The sequence below is a fragment of the Atheta coriaria genome, unplaced genomic scaffold (assembly GCF_025399875.1).
Source record: "Atheta coriaria isolate IRGN ID8LTWV9N9 unplaced genomic scaffold, Caltech_Dcor_3.1 hic_scaffold_2_pilon, whole genome shotgun sequence".
Classification (NCBI taxonomy): domain Eukaryota; kingdom Metazoa; phylum Arthropoda; class Insecta; order Coleoptera; family Staphylinidae; genus Dalotia; species Dalotia coriaria.
This window is the reverse complement of record NW_027045444.1, coordinates 4,507,791-4,530,302: the sequence shown is the minus strand read 5'-3', so window position 1 is coordinate 4,530,302 and position 22,512 is coordinate 4,507,791. Positions and strand designations below refer to the sequence as shown.

At 34.6% G+C, this 22,512-nt stretch overlaps 3 protein-coding genes across 8 annotated transcripts; all 3 read right to left on the bottom strand.

The window, feature by feature from the left end:
- Nucleotides 1-259: 259 nt before the first annotated feature.
- Nucleotides 260-2,627, bottom strand: Rab7 (RAS oncogene family member Rab7). Its single transcript, XM_065315811.1, has 3 exons — nucleotides 2,348-2,627; nucleotides 1,101-1,365; nucleotides 260-1,040 (listed from the first exon to the last, which is right to left on the bottom strand). Exons 2-3 carry the CDS (start codon nucleotides 1,357-1,359, stop codon nucleotides 676-678), a joined length of 624 nt encoding a protein of 207 aa, XP_065171883.1. The 5' UTR covers nucleotides 1,360-1,365; nucleotides 2,348-2,627; the 3' UTR covers nucleotides 260-675.
- Nucleotides 2,628-3,161: 534 nt separating this feature from the next.
- LOC135802095 (TRAF-type zinc finger domain-containing protein 1-like) lies at nucleotides 3,162-5,958 on the bottom strand. Of its 5 annotated transcripts, none has more exons than XM_065315644.1 (5): nucleotides 5,816-5,958; nucleotides 5,448-5,643; nucleotides 4,845-5,365; nucleotides 3,890-4,297; nucleotides 3,162-3,525 (listed from the first exon to the last, which is right to left on the bottom strand). In XM_065315644.1, the coding sequence occupies exons 2-5, from the start codon at nucleotides 5,492-5,494 to the stop codon at nucleotides 3,224-3,226; spliced, it is 1,278 nt and encodes a 425-aa protein (XP_065171716.1). In that variant the 5' UTR covers nucleotides 5,495-5,643; nucleotides 5,816-5,958; the 3' UTR covers nucleotides 3,162-3,223. The 5 variants fall into 5 exon arrangements, with proteins under 5 accessions (XP_065171716.1, XP_065171710.1, XP_065171723.1 ...); XM_065315638.1 differs by having other exon boundaries at nucleotides 5,808-5,926; XM_065315651.1 differs by having other exon boundaries at nucleotides 5,448-5,635; nucleotides 5,816-5,925.
- A 679-nt stretch (nucleotides 5,959-6,637) lies between these two features.
- slgA (proline dehydrogenase slgA) lies at nucleotides 6,638-22,478 on the bottom strand. Of its 2 annotated transcripts, XM_065317058.1 has the most exons (10): nucleotides 21,836-22,478; nucleotides 14,219-14,427; nucleotides 13,955-14,148; nucleotides 11,359-11,400; nucleotides 11,009-11,073; nucleotides 10,402-10,586; nucleotides 9,865-10,039; nucleotides 8,796-9,038; nucleotides 8,441-8,729; nucleotides 6,638-7,916 (listed from the first exon to the last, which is right to left on the bottom strand). In XM_065317058.1, the coding sequence occupies exons 1-10, from the start codon at nucleotides 22,211-22,213 to the stop codon at nucleotides 7,711-7,713; spliced, it is 1,986 nt and encodes a 661-aa protein (XP_065173130.1). In that variant the 5' UTR covers nucleotides 22,214-22,478; the 3' UTR covers nucleotides 6,638-7,710. The 2 variants fall into 2 exon arrangements, with proteins under 2 accessions (XP_065173130.1, XP_065173131.1); XM_065317059.1 differs by lacking the exon at nucleotides 11,359-11,400 and having other exon boundaries at nucleotides 21,836-22,475.
- Nucleotides 22,479-22,512: the final 34 nt, after the last annotated feature.

Sequence of the window (22,512 nt, the reverse complement as noted above, 5' to 3'; positions counted from 1 at the left end):
ACGTGCGCACTGCACGCCCTCTACATTTAATCAGTGTGTGATTCACGAACTAACAAAGCAACAAATTTCTTTTCACTAAATCATTAATAACTTAATTAAAAACAACATTTACAAGTAAAACTCACTCGAAATCAACTAATAAAGTGATTCTGCAAGTGCTAACATCAAAATTTCCACGCAGAAACACATTTTCAGGCAGAATATCTGTAAGTTTAATTTCATTCAAATATTGAGGTTAGAATTGAAACAAAATGTCTGGTTCAGTGTAATCCTTTATACTACAAACAAGTAAACTCAATTTCAATTACCTAACGAAACACAAACGAGAATGCGGGGATACAATATAATATACAAATTTAATAATATATAGATAATATTAATTATTTATAATATATATATAGAGACACTTTCTTCAATAATATTAATAATAATAATAATAGTATTAGATATACTTCTATCTCTAGAGTCCTACCAAGTGTCACAAATGCGCTGCGCCGAAAGAAAGTGTGAGACCTAACAACAGCACGAGTGCGATTATACACGAATTCATCTTTTGCCATTAAATATTTACATTGGTTGAAAAACTGGAACCGAAAGATTTGATATTCATTCATATTATCGATTTGCATTAAATCAAAAACATTAGTGGTGTGTGTATAATATGCGTTTGGATGATCAGCACGCGCAGCTATCACCACCGTTCGTCTTCGTCGCATTGGTGAGCTTAATCTGGTCGGGGAACTCGTTGTACAGATCCTCGGACTGATTCTGCTGGCTGAGCGCATTGCGTGCGATGCACTGGAACGCCTGCTCGACGTTGAGGGCTTCCTTCGCGGATGTCTCGAAGTAGGGTATGCCGTTCTTGGACGCGCACCATTGTTGTGCGCGTTTGGCGGAAATGGCGCGCGGTTCGAGGTCCACTTTGTTGCCCAGTAGCACGAAGGGGAAGTTCTCGGGATCGCGTGGGGATGCCTGGATGAGAAACTCGTCTCGCCAGCTGTCCAGGGACTTGAATGTTGTTGGCGCAGTCACATCAAACACTAAAGAATTAAATTTTTAAATAACTTTCAATGAATTAAGAGTTAAACATAATAATTTACCTAAAACACAGCAATCTGCACCGCGATAGAAGGCGACACCCAGGCTCTGGAAGCGTTCCTGCCCGGCAGTGTCCCAGATCTGCATGGTGACGGCCTTGTCGTCGACAATCAGCTCCTTGGTGAGGAAATCCGCGCCGATGGTCGCCTTATACTGGTTGGAGAACTTCTTGTTGATGTATTGGTTCATCAGTGAGGTTTTGCCGACGCCTGAGTCGCCCAGGATGATTACTTTGAGGAGGATTTTCTTTCTGGATGCCATTTTTAGCTGGAAATTGAATTATTTAAGGTTAAAACAGTGAAAATCATTATGAATCAACAAAAATCACACGTAAGCAATAAAAAAATCAACTTAAGAGTAAATTCTGATTGATTTAACAGTTTATTAAGCTATAAATTGATTTTTTGTGGTTAAAATAGTCAAAAATCAAGGTTATGTTGGAAATTCTTCAGAATTAACAACAATTGCAACTATTTATCAAAGAAAATGGTTGTAATTGTCAAAGATAGTCAATTTAAGAGAGAATTCTAAGAAAAAACATGAGTTTTAAGAGTTTCCTAACCTATAAATTCAATTTTTGAGGTTAAAATAGTCAAAAATCAAGGTTATGTTAGAAACAATTAAGAATTAATAACAAAAACACCTATTTACCGAAGAAAACTAATGTTATTTAATTAAATTCATCAATTTATCACAAAATTCAAAGAAAAACATTAGTTCTAACCTACAAAATCACTTTTTAAGGTTAAAACAACCAAAAATCAAGGTTAAGTCTTCAATAACTTAACTTTAACAACAATGGAATCTATTTACACAAGAAAACTTGATGTAATAGAGTAAATTTCGAGTAAATCATGATGGTATACATAATGACACATCACTACCAGCAGATATCAGCAGGCAAATTGCATTGAACAGCCATGAATAACAATGAATCATCGTTTTGTCACAAATCAACTACGATAAACAGCGCGTAATAATCATGCCATTGACTGCACTGATCAAATTTCGACGCAATTATTAACAAAACAATCCAACAATCAAACTGTGCGTGTGTTTGCACAATATGCACATCAATATTGTTGCAATATTCCTAACATAATGCAACATATTCAACTAACTCATCAGCTGGTTTGGTTGCTGACTGCCACCGAGCGGACGAGAGTACAAAGGCCACGAAAACACACGCGCGCCATGAGTCTCACATTACGGCAGCGAGGAAAAAAACATCGTTTAGAATAATATTTACCTTCGCTGATCACTGGTGGTCGTCGCAGCAACAAATTACGTCGTACTTCGGCGTGTGGTGGTTTTATTTTGGTTGGTATGGGCTGATGGTATCCAGCTGTTGAGAGATTCACGTGTGTGTGGTGTGATGTGGTGGGATTTAGGAACCCTCCGACGATGAGGGCATAACGATGAGAAATACACTTGGTGTGCGATTATGTTCACTTGCTGCGTTCGCGTCACTGCTGATTGCTGAACTGACCGAAAGGAAAATGGCCGACAGCGCAAGCACAACACCAATGAGAGAGGACAAAGCATTGTGTCATCGTGACACGAGTGGTATGGTCGGGTGGGTTCGGATATCACGCGCGGAATTTGAATTTTAGTGGGGGAATAGGTATACTGGGTGTTAGGGAATGTTTTATTTTTTTAAATAATATTAAATGAAGTATAAATGTAGGTTTTTATTAAAAAAATACTGGATGATAAAATATTTGTCTAAAAATACCGGTATTGAACGTAAAATTTGTATACTAAGTAAAATACCGGTATTTTTTAAGAACTGATGAGTTAAAAACCAAAATTTGACTTTTTAAATACCGGTATTGTTGATAAATAAATATTTTGATCATTTTTAGTCTAGAAATACCGGTATTGAACTCAAAATTCACATTTTTAGTAAAAATACCGGTATTTTTATCCAATACCGGTATATTTATTCGAATACCGGTATTTTCCATAACAAATACGTTTAAAACAAACATAAATTTTGATAAATACCGGTATTATCAGTTTTTGGCAAAAAAAATACCGGTTTATTAGAAAAAAATTATACAGAGTGTTTATTTTATATTCAACTTGAAAAATACCGATTACAAACGATGTGTCAATACAAATATCAATTGCATGTGGCCTGATGGCGCAGCAGTTGCGACGCGGGTATCATATCCGAGCAGAACTCGCATGGCAGTTGCACCTCGGGACTGTCGGGCGTGGGCGGCGGCGAGGGCGTGTAGCGATAGAACTCTTCCTCCTGCCGCCGCCTGCGCGGATTAAAGCGGGCCAAATCGGGTCGGCAGCCGGTCTCGTGCTGGATCAGATCTTCGTGTGGGATGGGTGTGTTGCAGAACTCGCAGGGGATGGTTAATTCCGTCGGGGGGTTGGGGCGGCGAGAGGAGGAAGGCGGTTGAGGGGCAGGACCTAAAATAACAAAAATATTTGTAAATAAATTAAAAAATACCGGTATTACAAGAAAAAAACCGGTATACCGGTATTGAATTAAGTAGGAGAGTGAGAAATACCGGTATGAATATCGGTATACCGGTATTTTTCGCAAATTAAGAATTTTTCAGATTAATTTTTGTAAATACCGGTATTACCGATATTTTCATTTAAAAATACCGGTATACCGATATTGAAAATACCGATATTACAAAAAAAGTCATTATAAGTGTATATCAAATGCGCATGCGCAAGCTCCACCCCATTACTAAAACCACTTTAGTCACACCCGTGACTAAAATACTACTTCTCATTATACTGCGTGATTATAACCATGACTTACCTTTATTATGATTGTAATGGTTGCGTGTTGATGGTGTGGTCCTAAATGGCGCTGTGATACTAGCACTGTCATGAAGTAGATTCCGAATATATTCGGTCTTACAATCCAATCGGCGGCTTAAATCCTTGTAGTCTATCTTCTTTTGATCACGAATACCACCGGATGGTCGGTAGGTGTCCTCATCGTCTGTGTATGTTGAGTACCTAGAAGCACCTGATGTGCTTGTACCCCCACCACCTGGTCTACCCAAAGACGGCGGGATATAGTCGGCCATATTGAATAATCCACTTCCGGATAATGAAGACATGTCGAATGAACTGTAATTGTTTGCGCGGGAAGTTGAAGTGGTAGTGGTGCTAGTATTAGAACGTTCTGTGGATGAATCCCAGCTTGGTTTGGGGCCAGGTTCTAGAATCATAGAAATATTACTAGGTAGGGAGATTGGATTAGGTTAGAATTTGCATGTGAAATACCGGTATTTATGATATTAGTTTGTTAATTAGTAATAGTTCGTTGATAAAAGATGAAGAATGAAATTTGCGAGTGAAATACCGGTATAATATCGGTACACCGGTATTATTTTTCGAATACCGGTATTTTTTAAATTAAAATAGCGATATTTATTGAATTAATTACTGAAATTTGTGGAAAATACCGGTATACCGATATTGAAAATACCGTTATTTTTCCTAGAAATACCGAAACTAAACTCAGACTTAACATGCCAGAAAGTACTAATGATAAGAAATACCGGTATTAATATCGGTATACCGGTATTTTTCCCCTAAATCTAAAATTTCACTAATCAATTTAATAAATACCGAAATTTTCATTAAACAAATACCGGTATTCAGAAATACCAATACCAAAAATAGCGGTATTTAATCCCAAATACCGGTATACCGATATCAACACCTATCTACTATCTAAAAACCTTAAAAAACGAAAATCTTACCGTCTTTCAACTTGATAAACCCATGATTACTCTCCTCGTGCAACTTCTTGTACTTAAACATAACAAACTCCCCGCATTCGTTGCATTTATCCGTCCGGGTGCCACAATAATCCTCATGCTCCTTCATGGTATCCTTTGGCAACTCCAACTCACAGTATTTACAAGCAGACAAATCATTATGAGGCTTAACAACACCATTATTTCCTTTTGAACTCCCAATACCACTTCCAGTAGCATTACCATTACCATTCACACGTCCCAATTTCTCTGGAAAAGGACCTGTGTATGGTTGGTTCTTCCATGTGGTTGTACTAGAACCAGACCCAGAAGCCCTCCCTAATTGAGTACTAGCAACATTCGTCTCCGGAGCCGAAACTTTTTTCTTCTCCACCGCATGTTTCGCTTTATGCGCTTCCAAATCACCCTTAGGAATGGGCTCCTTACAAATAGGACATAAGGAAATATTCCTTGCGCAGTGCATTGTATGCATCACATAATTAATCTGAGGTATCTCCTTTTTACTGCAAGTCATTGATAAACAATATTCTTTTGTGTAAATAAGTTCATTGTCATTTTAATTTAATTTATTTCATGTTGACTTACCAGTTTGGACAAAGTTCAAGTTCGACGGTGTCCATCGCAGTCGCCATCTTGAAACTCAAATAATGACTTCTCTTGTTTCTTTTTATTTTCTTGATATGATTTTGAGGTTATTATTACTTAGATTGAATGATTCGATGATTTTAAACACAATTTGAGACACTGCTGGTTTCCCTTCTGATGGATACGCACTGAAACACTGAAAGTTGTCTTTGTTGCGTGTGCTGGGTCGAAAATAAAACGCGTGCGCGTATTAATAGCCCGCGAGCCGCAGCCAAACTACGCGATCTAATCGTAAAATTTATTCGTGTGCCACGCGTCTGCGTGAGACACTGGTTATTAATAGTAATGTACGATGCTTACATACTTACGCGATGCAATGCGAGGCGAGGCGATGTGAAACGTGCGCTTATCAAGTTTCCTCTAGAACTAACATGAATAACCTCTGTCCACCCAAACGTCGAGTGCGTGGATGTAGGTAAATCACCGGAATGGAAAAATGCGCGATTGGCAAATGTGTAAATCCCAGTTGTAACGTATGCAACCAAATGTACAGGAAATATATAGTAATTTGAATTTAGGAGCGGTTTATCGGTATTTTTTTTTTAATAGAAAATGAAAATTTCAGTTTTTAAATTTTCGGTTATTGAAAAATACCGGTATTTGGGAAGAAAAATACCGGTATACCGGTATTAATACCGATATTTTGTTTTTCTTATTTTTTAAGAAATACCGGTATTTTGATTTTAGTATAACCGGTATACCGGTATTTCAAAAGTCAAAATACCGGTATACCGATTATACTAATAATTAAAAATGATATTTTGCTTCATAGTTGCATTTCAATTTTGATTTTAACTTACCTGATGTAGAGAAATACCGGTATTTGCAAAAAATACCGGTATTCGTGCAAAAAATACCGGTATACCGATATTAATACCGGTATTTCACTTTTCAAGCACTTTCTATAGATGTAAATTTTGATTTCATTATCGGTATTACCGATATACCGGTATTTCTCAATGAAACTATCGGTAATACCGGTATTTATAAAATTACATTCGAATTATTCACGTCATTTGATACTTCACTCAGTAACATATGCAACCAAATATACACAAAACACACCATAGTCTAACCAAACCCCTAGTTAAATACAGGGTGTTTTAAATTAAACTAAATTAAAATAATGATTTAATCTTTTTAAACATCTAGATCTTTATTCGTCTTATTTATTTGTTCTCATAATTATTCTTGTTTGTAATAGTTCACACACAATTGTTTCGTTTTTCGTTATTTTTTCTAACTGTTATTATTGTCAACGACATGTTGCCTCCATGTCTCTTATCATTTATCAATTATCAGCTTATCATATCATCGCGCGATTCAATTCAGTACTCGCATCGTTTCCACAATCAATTTATTACACCGTGTGTGTGTTCGTAGGTTATTACTACACAGAGCCGTATCAAAAACCTGCATCAATATGTATATTATCCCAAAAACATCGCGTTCAACCAATCAATCGGTAGTAGGGGCGTGGCTTCGGCACACAAATCAACTGCTGGAGTGGCATAAATGAATAAATAAAAAAAAACCAACAACAACAATGCAATTCGTAGTTTTGTTTGCGTGTGATTTCATCGAACATCGACTATTGATATGACACTTATGCTCTAGGCGCTAACAAGGGCGTGGCTTGCTGGGGGCGACACCAAACCAATACTCAAACAAATAAATAATAATCGTAATCATATAATAAATTAATTTACAAGTAGCACAATAGGAATAGGAAATCATCATCGAGAGGATTGGAGGTTAGGTCTTTGGGGGCGGGGCTTGGCGAGGTGATGGAGGCGTGGTGGGGACAAACGTCGATTCCAATACGCTCGGCAACACCGTCGGAGGAGTAGGGATGGACGCAGGAGGAGGAAAAACCACTTCTAACAACAAAAAACATAAAATCATTAAAAACGAGATTCGCGAGGTGAGGTGAGGTGTCTATATATGTGTGTGAGTGTGTGCCGCCCCTGGCTTGAATTTCTTTCTCTTCTCATTATATAACCTTATCGACATTATTTGACATCTGACATATCTTCAATTAATTAATTAACTACTTATCTAGACAACAGTATAGGGGTAGGGTGTGGGTTGGCTCGGCGCGGTTCAGTGTTCGTTTGTACAATGCGCACGCGCGCGCGAGACTTAGAGAGTGTTGAGGTTGGGTATAGTAGGTGTTTGGAGTGGGAGAAGGGAGAGGCGTGTCTTAGACGGGCGTGTAGCCACCTTTCGGCGTGTAGTACAGCTGGCCGGTGACGGTGCGGCGCATCAGCTCGCGCGCCAGCAGGCGTTTCTCTTTCTTGATCTTCTTGAGCACGCCCTTGTTTTCGTGCGCTCGTCTGGACAAGTAGGGCAGCACCTCGTTGACTGGCCCGTAGGGGATGTACTTGTAGGCGGAGTAACCAGATTGACCTAGGAAACATCGAATTGTAGCCTTGAAATGTATTTTATAGAAAATACCGGTATTTCGGTATTTTTTTTGATTTTTGGTTTTATTTTGTTTTTAAGTTATTTGGTGAAAAATTTAGGTTTTTGAAAAAAATACCGGTATTGGACCAAAAATACCGGTATTTTTCTAGAAATACCGGTATACCGGTATTTTACTTCACATTTAGTTTAATTTTATTTTTAACTTATTTGTTGAAAAAATGGGTTTTTGTAAAAAAATACCGGTATTCGACCAAAAAATACCGGTATTTCTAGGTTTAAAAAAACCGGTATACCGGTATTACTACCCCTATTTTTCTCTACTAGCACTATCTATAGATGTGAATTTTAATTTCAACATCACCAATACCGGTATACCGGTATTTTCACATCAAAATACCGGTATTTTTAAAAATAATCACTAAATATTCAAATAATCACGATACACAAAAAATTTAAAAAATACCGGTACACCCATATAAATACCGGTATTTTTCCACCCTGCTTACCTAATGGGAAAGTGATGTAATCACACATGGCGAGCAACTGACCGAAGCAAATGACTTTATCCTCGGGTTCAATACCAATCTCCTTCATCTTCTCAATAGCAAAACGCACGGTGTCCTCATTATGCGAAGCCACCATAATACCGATCTTCCTCTGGTCCTCACCCTTAACCTTCAAATCCTTAATACGCCTCAGGCATTCGGTAAGTGTACGATGGTACATCTCCGACGTGGCATCGAAGTTGGGGTTCGTAGGGTCGGGATAACCCAAAGCCGCAGCTCTTGCGCGTTCCTATGTAATATATACGAAATATGACATAACCTATAATGTTGACTAGAATAAAGGATAAGTCATTACCTGCTCGAGGTAGGCACCGCGCACTAATTTGCAGCCAAAGTAGAAGTTTTGACGTTTTGCTTGCTCCAAGTCAGTGGTGACCTCGTTGAACGCCTCGCTGAGGTAGCACTGGTAGGTGTTGAAGACGATCGCCTTCTCCTTGTTGTATTTACGCATGAATTCCAGCGTGAGGCGCGAGATGGCCGGCTGGAAGTAGGTCTGCTCGGCGTCGACCATGATCCTCACGTCCATTTCTTGAGCAGCCTGGAAAATTAAGTGGTGGGGGTAATTTTAAGGTTCAATAGGTAATACCGGTATTTTTTAAAAGTTACATTTTACGATGAATTTTGGCTTAAATTTTGGATTTTAGTGATTTTTTTATTGAAAATACCGGTATTTGAAAGAAAAATACCGGTTAACCGGTATTAATACCGGTATTTCACACTTTTAATTCTTTTTAAAGATGTGATTGGTATGGTCAATGTCGGTATTGTCGGTGAAACAAAATACCAATATTCAAAGAAAAAATACCGGTATACCGATATTAATACCGATATTTCACTCCCCTAGCACTTTCAAAGGAAATAAAAATTCAGTTCAATACCGGTATTACCGGTATACCGGTATTTTTTTAAGTCAAAATACCGGTATTTTATAAAAATACATCCAAAATCACCTTTTCACCATTTCTCTTTCATTTTTTCTTCTTGATAAAAAATACCGGTATACCGATATCAATACCGGTCTTTCACACTCCTAGTTCTTTGTGAAGATGTTATTGGTGTGTTCATTGTCGGTATTACCGGTATACCGGTATTTTTATGCATCAAAATACCGGTATTTGAAAAAAATACCGGCATACCAATATTAATACCGATATTTTATCCTCAAATAGTTTCTAAAGATGTGAAAATTCAGTTCAATACCGATATACCGGTATTTTTTAAATGAAAATACCTGTTAACCGGTTATAAATACCGGTATTTATAAAGTTACATCAAAATTTACATTTTCTCTTTAATTCCTTCGTTTCTGGAAAAAATACCGGTATACCGTTATCAATACCGGTATTTTTCCTATTATACAATACCTTGACTAGAGTATTCATCCGCCTAATCATATTCCTAAACATCTCCTCCTCCTTCGGTGACAACTTGGTAATCAACCTAACCATCCTCCCACGCTTCAAGTCTGGCACCCGGAAGGTCGAAGACAGTTCCTGGTTGTCATCGACGATCCCCGACCAGGGGAACAAGTGCATAATACTAAAAACACCCACAAAACACATCATTAACATCATGATATTAAATATAATTTCAAAAGAGGTTCTGAAGCATTATTTATGCAAACCAACCAAGACTAGCGAGTATTATGATAAGAGGGGGGGAGGCAGTGTTGAATCTTACTTAGTTACATACAAAAGGGGATGGTGACGTCGCGCATAATACTCACTAGTCCTTGCCCGAGTCTTTCTTGTACCTAAAAATATAACGCAACGTACACAACAACACAACATATATGGTGCAAGTGGAGGCGTGGGCGTGGTCTAGTGGGCTTGTGGGGCGTGGTGTAGATAGATATTGTTGATGTTTGATTTGACAGTTGTGGGCGTGGTTCAATCACTCACCCTTTGCTGTCGGATGTGAGCGAGTCCAAGAACTTGTCGACGGATGCTTGGTCGGTGATTTTGGCGGCGGCGATCTTCCGCTCGAGTGCCTCGCGTGTCGTGTGGTGGGAGAGCACGTTACCCTCTCCACCGACGATTTCAGCCATGTATCGACGGGCCTTCATGATTACTTCAGACAATTGCAACTGGAAGATTAAACGGGTTATTAGTTTAATACCGGTATTTTTTAAATTAAATTTTGGGTTTTAATTCGGTTTTTATGTGAAAAATACCGGTTTTTGGGGGAAAAAATACCGGTATACCGGTATTAAAAACCGGTATTTGAAAAACCGGTATACCGGTATTCAATAGAAAATTTCTGCATTTTTTTATTTTTACGGAAAACAAATTTTTTCAAAAAAAAATACCGGTATTTTTTTGAATACCGGTATACCGGTTTTTTAATACCGGTATTTTTTTAAATTCCTTATTTTTTTACCGGTTTTCGAAAAATTTCGGTATTTCACCCTCCAAAAACCTAGTAGGATGTAAATTTTGAGTTCAATACCGGTATTTTTCTTATATTTCATGTTTTAATCTATTTTTTAATTATTTTTTAATTACTTACGAGTAATTGAGGTCTGCCCAAAGCTGTCAGTTTGATCGCAGTGATACCGGTACCATAAGTAGCGCCTAGAATCAATCCCCAATTAATAAAATTCCTACTTCCAATGAAAATTTAATTAAAAATCTAAGCAAAAACCCAAAAAAACGAATCAAAAAATAAATTTGCATGCATATAAATAATTTACGGCTGTTACTGCTAGTCGTTACTTCCAAAAATTAACCGCACCTAAATAAAAACTTGCAAAACGTACGCCTACAATACAAAAATAAAAAATATTTATATATTTGTATTTACAAAGGAAAATAAGGATAAGATAAGATAAGGAGAAGATTGAGTTGAGACTGACATACCATCCGGGATTGTCCCCTTCGGCTTCGACCTGCTATCGTATTCTGGAAGCAAAAGAGGGCGAAGCGCACGCGTGGGAGGCGGGCGATTAGTATGAAAATTAATATTAGTTCAACACACACATAATAAATAGATTTAAGAGAAAAAAAACCACACAGTTGTATTAAATATTAGGTTTTCAATTTTCAACCCTAATTTTCGACCCTTTAGGGTTAATTTTCACGGTTAAAAAATACCCTATGTTTTAAGTTAGTCCATAAACTATAATAATATAAATTTTTATCAAAATCGGTTTGATAGTTTTCGTGTTAAAGAGCAACAAACATACATTTTCATAATTTTAGCGTGTATTGTGTTGCCTATGTTGAAATGACTGTTAATTTTAGAGGAGACGTGTATGTACCTGTCTGGTGAGGGCAATTAACGTTGCAATGTTTAATTTATTCGGTCATTTTCATAAAAGTGCAGTCGCGAAACGCGGCGACCGGTTTTAAAGGTCAACGATCGGGATTTCGTCCAGAAAGTCAGCGCGTCAGCGCGAAAATATAGCCCGTCAAGGTTTTGGGCAGCGAGTACAGAGGAAATACTTGAGCTAGTTTCAAACTCATTACGGCGCGCACCTGTGCTAAATTCGATAAATAGCAAACCTCCATTAGGTGGTGGCAAGTGTTAATCGAATATTAACGTAGACATACTGTATATTTTTGTGTTACGTGACATACGTAACGTCAGAATGTTATTTTTGAATTATTCCTTTAAAAATTCGAATTTTTACGTTTATTTTAGGGGATAAACATTGCAATTGTTCATAAATAGTTAAATTATTAATTATAGGTACTTGGTTTTTGAGAATATTTAATTGAAAAATGGATTAAATTCCACCATTTTCTGTCTAAATTTGATCATTTTTCCAGGTTTTGTATGAATTCCTTTTAATTAGTTCATAATCACTGAGTTTTCTCAAAAAATAAGCAAAAACATTGACTTTTACCTAAAAAGTTAATTATTAAAATAATATAAACACTCTGTATATTTTTATATTACGTGACCCACTAAATGTTGTATGACTAAATTTAGCAATGGAAAATTTCATCCATAAAAGTGTGAAATGTGAATGTTTTATTCATTTATCTCTGATAGTTTATGAGATTTTAAAGTTTGGAGATATTTGTGCTCCGCCCATTGATGTATTGGTTTAGAATTGTCTAAATATTACTAGTAGGTAATTCCCAATGATAGAATATTGACTAATATTTATATTCATCACTTTAAATGATTAAAAATAGTATTTCTTAAGATTTACAAACAAATTAAATCGATGTATTGATAAATTTAGTTAATACTCTGTATATAGAAGTTGAGATCATAAAAATTGATCAATTAGTTTCAGAATTATTCATGTTTTAAGTAACTTTAACAAAAATTTGGATTTTTTGTAAAATCATCAATTTATTTTAATTTAAACGCTTAAAAATAATATTTCCGGGGGGGTTAAAACAAAATGAACAATTCTGATGATAAATTTAGCTAATACTCTGTATAATTACGTTGACATCATAAAATTTGAACAATTAGTTTACGATTAATCGATGTTTTAATTTGATTTAACACAGATTTTGATTATTTGCAATTCTACTAAGTTCATTTACTTTAAACAATTAAAAAAGACATATCCTGAAGGGTGAAAACAAATTAAATAATTTTATAAACAAATTTAGTTAATACTCTGCATAAATACGTTGAGATCATAAGAATTGACCAATTAATTCTCGAGTAATTAACAATTGAAATAATTTTTACAAAAAATCTGATTTTTTAGTAAATTCACTAATTTTACTGACTTCAAACAAATAAAAATGGCATTTCCTAAGAGATTGAAACAAATTAAACTATATTATTAATAAATTGAGTTAATACTCTGTATAAATACGTTGAGATCATAAAAATTGAACAATTAGTTCAAGAGTTATTGATGTTTGGAATAATTTAAACAAAATATGATTTTTTGGTCAATTCATCTAATTATTTTACTTCAAACGCTTAAAAATTAGATTTTTAAAAGGGTTTGGATAATTTAAAGTATTTTACTTCAAAGTTTAGCTAATACTCTGTATAAATTTGTTGAGATCACAGAAATTAAACAATTAGTTCGAGAGTTATTAATATTTGAAGATATTTCTTTGAAAAATCGATAAAATTCATCATTTTCTGTCTAAATTTCATCATTTACCCCTATTCTCTATGATATTTCACTATAATTTGTTCATAAACACCCTGTATATTTTTATATTACGTGACCCACTAACTGCCGTATGCCTAAATTTAGTAATGGAAAATTTCGCACGTAATACCCACTTCAAAACCATTTATTTTATTCTTTTGCATAAGAACTCGTCTGCATTTTCTTCCTAACAATTCCACTTCTGATAAGACTTTGCACTCGCAGTTCATATTGCACGCTTAAAATTGTTTATTCGCGTATTTTATTACCGCCGTGACTAACTAAACGTGACTAGTATTACGCTTGCAATAACACAGATAACATAGTCTCGCCACACACGCAGGAATAAATATAATAAATATATGTATAATAATTACCAGCGACAGCTTCCAGACACTTGAGGAACGTCTCCATGTTGCGTTCGCAGGTGGCTTCGTTGAGGTAGAAGTACGTGCGCGCCGATTGCACCTTGTAGCGGCGATCCGCGAACGTCTTGTCGACGCTGTATTGCTTCATCTGGTCGGATTCGCTTTCGGCTTCCGGTGCGGGCACTTCCTCAGACACCGACGCCCTGAATAATAATAATCATTATAAGTATTATTATGTGTGTGTTTTATTTGGGGTATGGAAAGAGTAATTACTCGACTTCACGTTTCTCAGCCTCTTCTTGCGTGAGATCCTCTTCGACGGAGTAGTCGAGGATGGGTTTGACGCCGAAGGAACGTAGTCGTTCGAGGGTTGGTCGGATTTTGTACTGGTCCTCGCCGGCGACGAAGTGGCCGTAGAAGGTGGCTTTCATAGCGGCGGTGAAGAGCTTCTCACCCATTATCGCTTTGGTTATTTTCATTATCTAAAAATAGAATATATTTATTTATTATTTATTTTTGGTGAAGATGTGAGAAAAATTGTAGATTTTGTATGTTAAAAAGGCTTTAAAAGTGGTTAAACTAAATGAATTCATTGAAGTTTGATGGTTTTTGAGTTGTGTTTTAAATGAACATTGCTTTGAAGGGTGTTAAATGTGTTATATAATTATTGGGCACGTGTTATTAATGATAATATAGAGATAAAACATGAATAATTGAGTAGAAACAGAAGTAGAGTGATGGTGAAACTTTGAGAGGTTAAAACTAACATTTGTTGGATATTAAAATTATTTAAACTGGGTTTATTTCAAAGTTTATGTAATACTCTGTATATGTACGTTGAGATCATGAAATTTGAATAATTAGTTCGTGAGTTATTGATGTTTGAAGCAATTTAACACAAAATATAATTTTTTGGTCAATACATCTATTTATTTTACATCAAAGGCGTAAAAATTATATTTCCAAGAGGGTTTGGATAATTTAAAGTGTTTTACTTGAAAGTTTACGTAATACTCTTTATAAATACGTTGAGATCATAAAATTTGAACAATTGGTATACGAATTATTGATGTTATAAATTGTTGTTACACCAATTTTGATTTTTTGGGATATCCACTAATTTTATTGAGTAAAAAACAACTAAAAATGGTATTTTCTTAGGGATACAAACAAATTAAAGTATTGCATTAATAAATTTACGTATTACTCTGTATACAAAAGTTTAGATCATAAAAATTGGTCAATTACTTTAGGAATTATTGATGTTCTAAGTAATTTTAACACAAATTATGATTTTTTGTAAATCCATCCATTTATTTTAATTTAAACGCTTAAAAATAATATTTCCGCAATCACAATTTTATGACATACAGAGTATTAACGAAATTTATCAATAATACATTTCAATTTGTTTTAACCTCTTGCGAAATACCGTTTTTAATTGTTTAAAGTCATTTCAATTAGGAGATTTGCCAAAATATCAGAGTTTATGTTAAAATCAATAATTCGCAAACTAATTTATCAATTTTATGATCTCAACGTATTTATACAGAGTAATACGTAAATTTATTAATAAAACAATTTAATTTGTCAAACATTTTTAAGAAATACCAGTTTTAACCATTCAAAGAAATGAATATAAATATTAGTCTATATTCCATCATTGGGAATAACCTACAAGTAATATTTAGACAATTCTAAACCAATACATCAATGGGAGGAGCACAAACATCTCGTAACTCAAATATCTCATAAACTATCAGAGATAAATGCATAAAACATCCACATTTCACACTTTTATGGTTATTAATGTCATAATTAACCTCATAAAAGTGTAAACAGTAAATATTTAATCATCCGGAATTACCGACCACAAACGACTGTATCTTTAACAAACAGGTGTCACGTAAGGTAATTAAACAAATTAACCAGTGACTAATTAATCACATCTACTTAATCATCCCAAGACAAAATTTGCATTTCTTACTCAGGATGTTGCAATATTCTGCAATTGCACTCCTAGTACCTACTATTACTATTGTTATTACTCACATGGTCAATAAACACGCTCGTAATATGTGCAATATACGAGTAGCCCGCTAACATGATAAAGTTTTGATTGGTCGTCCTTGGACTGCGTGTTTGCGTCGGCTGCTCATTTCGGCAGGCGCAAACCAGAACAATAGAAGCGAGTTAAACTGCGAGTATACAGTGTGTTCGCCACGTGACACATGTGATTGAGTAAATTATGAATGAAGCGAATTAGAATTTATTATATCTGCACGCATGTTGGAATAATTGATGAGAGTTAATTGATGTTGATATGCAAATATGTAACAAAATAAGTATATTATGTATGTTAAAATCACGTTGCATTTCCGGTTGTATAATGTTAACGCACGCATAATGTTATGGTATTATTTAGAGGTAATTGGATTAAATTTTAAGTTGTTGGGTTTAAATTTTATGTAAATTTACCTTGTTTTTAGTAAAATTACTACAAAAAATCAATATTTGTGTTAAAACGTTAATAACTCTTGAACTAATTGGACAATTTTTATTATTTCAACGTAATTATACAGAGTGTTAGCTAAATTAATTATCAGAATAGTTTATTTTGTTTATTCCGTCCAGTAATATTATTTCTTAGCGTTTAAATTAAAATAAATAGATGGATTGACAAAAAAATCATACTTTGTTAAAATTTGTTAAGACATCAATAATTCCTAAACTAATTGCTCAAATTTTATAATCTCAACGTATTTATATAGAGTATTGGCTAAACTTTCAAGTAAACTACTTTAAATTGCCCAAATCCTCTTGGAAATAAACTTTTTAAGCGTATAAAACGAATATTTTTACAGAAATTCTAATTCTTCGGTAAATCTATTAATTTCATTAACTTTAAACGATTAAATATGATATTTCCAATGAAATAAAAATAAATTAAACTATAAGATTAATAAATTTAGGTATTACTCTACATAACATCAAAATTTCATTACTTTATCACTACAACTTTCCGAGTTATTTAATTTTAAACATAATTATGCTCCGCCCATATACCTCCTGCTTCAAAACCCTCCTCATATTACTAATAAACATAAACTCCCTTCCATACCCATACAAAACACACTCATACACACACACAATCCAAAAATAAAACTAAAATAAAAATATTGGCCTATATTAACCACATTATTCATACTCACACTCACACATGCCAACCATTCGCGATAAAAACATAATTATTGATTGTTATGCATCGCGCCGCGAGTGTTCGACAGTGTATAACTTATAATTATCTCCACAACAGTTACACACGCCCGATTCTTGCATATTTCCACCATACTTGAACATCCAACCAAACAACAAGTAGCTATGCTTTGTGCGCAATACGTCAACATTGCATTTGCATATGTCGCATATTTCGTTTAGTGTTTTCCACGGCGTCTGGCGATAATGTCTGAAATGTTTAAATGTATTAGGTAATAGTCTCGATTGCCGACCGTCGACCGCGCCGGTAATGTGCTAATGAACAAAACCACTTTGCGCTTCACCGCTTTACATAACTCTCCATATTCCACCTGTGCTCGATAACCATGAACATACTGTATATTTGATTAGTTGATTTCAATGTCACTTGAGGTAATGTCTTAGAAGCAAGATTTATGAGTTCATGCGCGTTTGAAACTTGCTTATTCTCGATTTTATACGGCCAAGGTCGTTCATTTAACGTGTATATATTTCTACGTGTGTTTACCTATTGTAAATGTTTTATTTTTTGCATTTTTCAAGCGAGAAGTGGTGGACTTTGACCTCAAGAATTCAGAATTTGTTTGAAGTTCATTGCTACTGTGGATACAGACGGTTGAATGTGTATAAAATGTAGCACAAGGAAAAATATGCTGCGATAATTAATTGTGCAAATATATTTCGCCTTTAAGGGTGTTAATTGTGTTAGATAAATATTGCGCACGTGTTATTAATGGAAACATTATGATATAGTATGAATAATTGAATAAAATAGAAGTACAGTGATGGTGGTACTTTGAGTGGTCAGAAATAACATTTGTTGGTGATTAAAATGGTTTAAATTGGGTTTATGTGAAAGTTTAGGTTATACTCTGTATATGTACGTTGAGATCATAAAATTTGAACAATCAGTTCGTGAGTTATTGATGTTTGAAGTATTTTAACACAAAATATGATTTTTTTAGTTAATACATTTTTTATTTTACTTCAAACGCTTAAAAATGATATTTTGAAGAGGGTTTGATGATTAAAAGTATTTTACCAGAAAGTTTAGTTAATACTCTATATAAATTCGTTGAGATCATAAAATTTGATCAATTTGTTTAGGAATTATTGATGTTTTAAATTGTTTTTACACCAATTTTGATTTTTTGGTATATCCACTAATTTTATTGACTAAAAAACGATTAAAAATGGTATTTCCGAATAGATACATTTAAATTAAATTATTGCATTATTAAATTTACGTATTACTCTGTATATAGAAGTTTAGATCATAAAAATTGATCAATTAGTTTCAGAATTATTGATGTTTTAAGTAATTTTTACACAAATTATGATTTTTTGTCAATCCATCCATTTATTTTAATTTAATCGCTTAAAAATCATATTTCCTAGGGTGTTAAAACAAAATAAACAGTTTTGATAATAAATTTAGCTAATACTCTGTATAATTACGTTGGAATCATAAAATTTGAACAATTAGTTCACGTTTAAACCATGTTTTAATTTAATTTAACCGGAATTTTGATTTTTTGCAATTCTACTTATTTTAATGACTTCAAACAATTAAAAAAGGCATATTCTTTAGCGTGAGAACAAATTAAATAATTTTATTAACAAATTCAGTTAATACTCAATATAAATACGTTTAGATTACAAAAATTGACCAATAACTTCTCGAGTAATCAACAATTGAAATAATTTTTACACAAAATCTGATTTTTTACTCTATCAACTTTAACCGACTAAAAATTATATTTCCTATTTAACGAAACCAAATTAAACCATTCAGTGAACAAGTCACACTAATCCTCTACACAAACACGTTTAAACACAAAATTCCCCCAATTCCTCCCTACATAATCCACCAATTAAACATTTTTGTTAAAAACTCGTTGGCGCCACTCAGTCACTCCGTCACTGTGGCAACGGCACAACAGCAGCGCATGCGCCTCCACGCACACCGCACGTTTTTCCACCCCTGGAAAATCAATAAAATATGCTACACCAGAGACACACACAACCCCCTTTCGCCGGCGTTACATAATCCCACAAAACGTTTGTATTTCTCGCGTACTATAGTAGTGTAAATGATTTTATAGGTCGTTCTCTTATTATTTTAAGAAAATGTTTACATAACTTGTGTGAATAGACGGCGAATTGTGATGTGCACACGCGACCGCCGGACATTGGCCAAAGCCAAAAAGCGTTGTGTAACACATGCTTAAATGCTTGAATCATTACGGTTGAGTCATTTTTTCCAACAACAACAGAAAAATTATTGTAAACCACATAGATTTGTATTAATTTTGCAGGAGCAGAGAGGAAGTTGATTAACGTGCGCGGAAATCGAGCGTATGCGTGTCACGTGGTCGCAGCTGTTATCGATTGAGGCATGTTGGCGAAGATGCGCCAAAGGAATTGCCCACAGGTAGAAATTCAATAATAAATTGTGGTTTTGTGTTGATGCAGGGGAAATAATGCAGAAATTGCAAATAAAATGCGATAAAAGTGATTATTGAGCATAAAATTTCATAGAAATCAACAGTTTTGTATTAAATATAGTGTGGGAATGTTGCAGTTGCTCATAATTAGTAATAATTTGCGTGATTTTTGTTTTAAACAAAAGAATTCATTGAAAATCGAAGTAAAATTAAGTAAAAACAGAAGTAGGGTAATGGTGGTACTTTGAGAGGTTAAAAATGACATTAGTTGTTAATTAATATTGTTTAAATTGAGTTTATATGAAATTTTAGGTAATACTCTGTATATGTACGTTGAGATTATAAAATTTGAACAATTAGTTTAGGAATTATTGATGTTTTAAATTAATTTTACACCAATTTTGATTATTTGGTATATCCACTAATTTTATTGATTAAAAATCGATTAAAAATGGTATTTCCGTAAGGATACAATCAAATTAAAGTATTGCATTAATAAATTTACATATCACTCTGTATATAAAAGTTTAGATCATAGAAATTTATCAGTTAGTTTCAGAATTATTGATGTTTTAATTAAATTTTATAAAAAATTATGATTTTTTGATAAATCCATCCATTTATTTTAATTTAAATGCTTAAAAATAATATTTCCGAGGGGATAAAAACAAAATAAACTATTCTGATAATAAATTTAGCTAATACTATGTATAATTATGTTGGAATCATAAATTTTGATCAATTAGTTCCAAAGTTATTAACATTTTAAGTAGCAGAAACATAAAATTGCATAACAAAAGTTTTTCGACGATATTTCATTGTAAAATCAATAAAACTTCATAATTTTCTTGCAAAAACTCAATTTTCAGCCTTAATATTATCATTTCTTAACATTCTACATAAAGTCCCACTTAAATATCATCATAATCACTAATTTTCCTCAAAAAATGAACAAAAACACAATTTTTCATCAAATTTTAACCAAAAACTGCAATTTTCATGCAATTAACAACAAATAAACCTCATAAACATGAACATTTCCATAGTAAACACCCATCTATAGTAAATTCCCCCAATTTGCATGACTGACACATTGTATACAGCGAAAATGAATAGAGTGAAACTAAATTGAGGCACGTCGCAAGCCGCTCGAAATAGAATCGCGTACTCTTGCCTCTTGACGCTAGACGATCCTGAGACTGGACTCGCACAATACCCGCACGTTCCTTACGTTAATATTTACGACCACAACTCTCACACCCTATAAAACCAACGAAAATAACCCTCAAAAACAAAATTCCCCAAGAAAAAAAATAAAAAATTATTATAATTTCAACATTTTACGTATTTTAATGCAAATTTCATGATTAAAAATGATTATAATGAGATTCCGTGATGAATTCTAATTTGATTGTACATTCGGCAGTGTTACATGTCATGTCAGACGAATTATAAACATTATAGGTAATAATCTCGGCGAGTCGCGCGGCTGCGTAACGATTGTTTCGTAGGTTTGGGTTTCCAACGTCCGACGCGCGGCTCGTTGCGGTCGAAACCGTCTTACGTAACGAATGAGAAATGGCACGCAACGTTTTTCGATCCTTCGAATTCATTTCGATCGATTTTTAAACCGAAAAACGTCAATCAAACGATAAAAACACAATTTAAAAAAACAAATTTTTGGTAATTCTTTAATAACCGCCATGTTTTTAGGGTTAAATTAATGAAATTAGCAGAAATTAAAGTAGGGATATTCAGCTTTATATTTGTTTTTAAAATTTTGTGATATGTTAATTAGTTTATGAGTAATTAAGATTTGAAAATTAAAAATTTAAGAATTTTGCAGAAAATGTTGTGTGACTTTGAAGTGACGTAATGGCGCCGGGTGAAACGCGATTATTCTCATTTCAGCGGCATTAGAAAGTGTCATTAACGCCCTATCTAATTACTTTTAAACAATTAATTTCGTATTAATACTTTTCGAGATATTTAACTTTAAAAATAATTTTCAAAAATTTACCTCAAAAAAATTTATGCAACTTTGCATGCTTATAACTTTTACAATTTCCAACCAAAAACATTCAAATTTTCACTAAATCATAGATAATTTAATATATTATCACCTTATAAAAAAATAATTCAAAAATCTCTAATACTTTCCGAGTTATTATCAAAAAACTCAACTCACCTTCATATTATTCTCCACCAGCGTCTCGAACGAACACATCGTATAGACAATATACGCCCGCAGCAGCTCCCATGTGGTCTTGCTCTTGAACGCCGCCTTGTGATCCTCGAAGGTGATATCCAGCGCGTCCTTCGAGTCCCCGCCGGCGGCACTGGAGGCGGCCGCATGCTGCTGGCTGCGCACGATACCAACCCTTGTCCGCAGCAGCTTCTCCTCGTCCTTCTGCTGCTTGCCACCGCCATTACTCTGAGTGGAACCGGAACCGGCACTGGTGCTGTACACGCTCTTCCAGAGATCGCCGCGCGCCGCCGCCCGCTGCGTGTTCAACTTGATCTGCTCCCCGCAGCCCTTCGCCAAAGCCGCGCGCAGAAACGCCATGCCCGACAGCCACAAATCCGGTAATTAAATCAGGTAAATTCACTTGTAAAATTTACACACACGTGTGATTATTGTATCGTAACTTCCGGTTTTAAATTCTTTTGCTTGGGTCTGGGTCTGGATGAAGTAGCTGCTGGTGGAATTTTGTTCGACACGGCACTGGCGGAAGCGCGACACCGACCGACAGAGGACGACTGAGGCCGCGCCGAGCGTCCTACCACCGAGCTGCGCGGAACAATCGACGTGGGGGCCGCGAGCACGCGAGACGGAATTAGAATGCACGTGTAGTGTACGCGCGG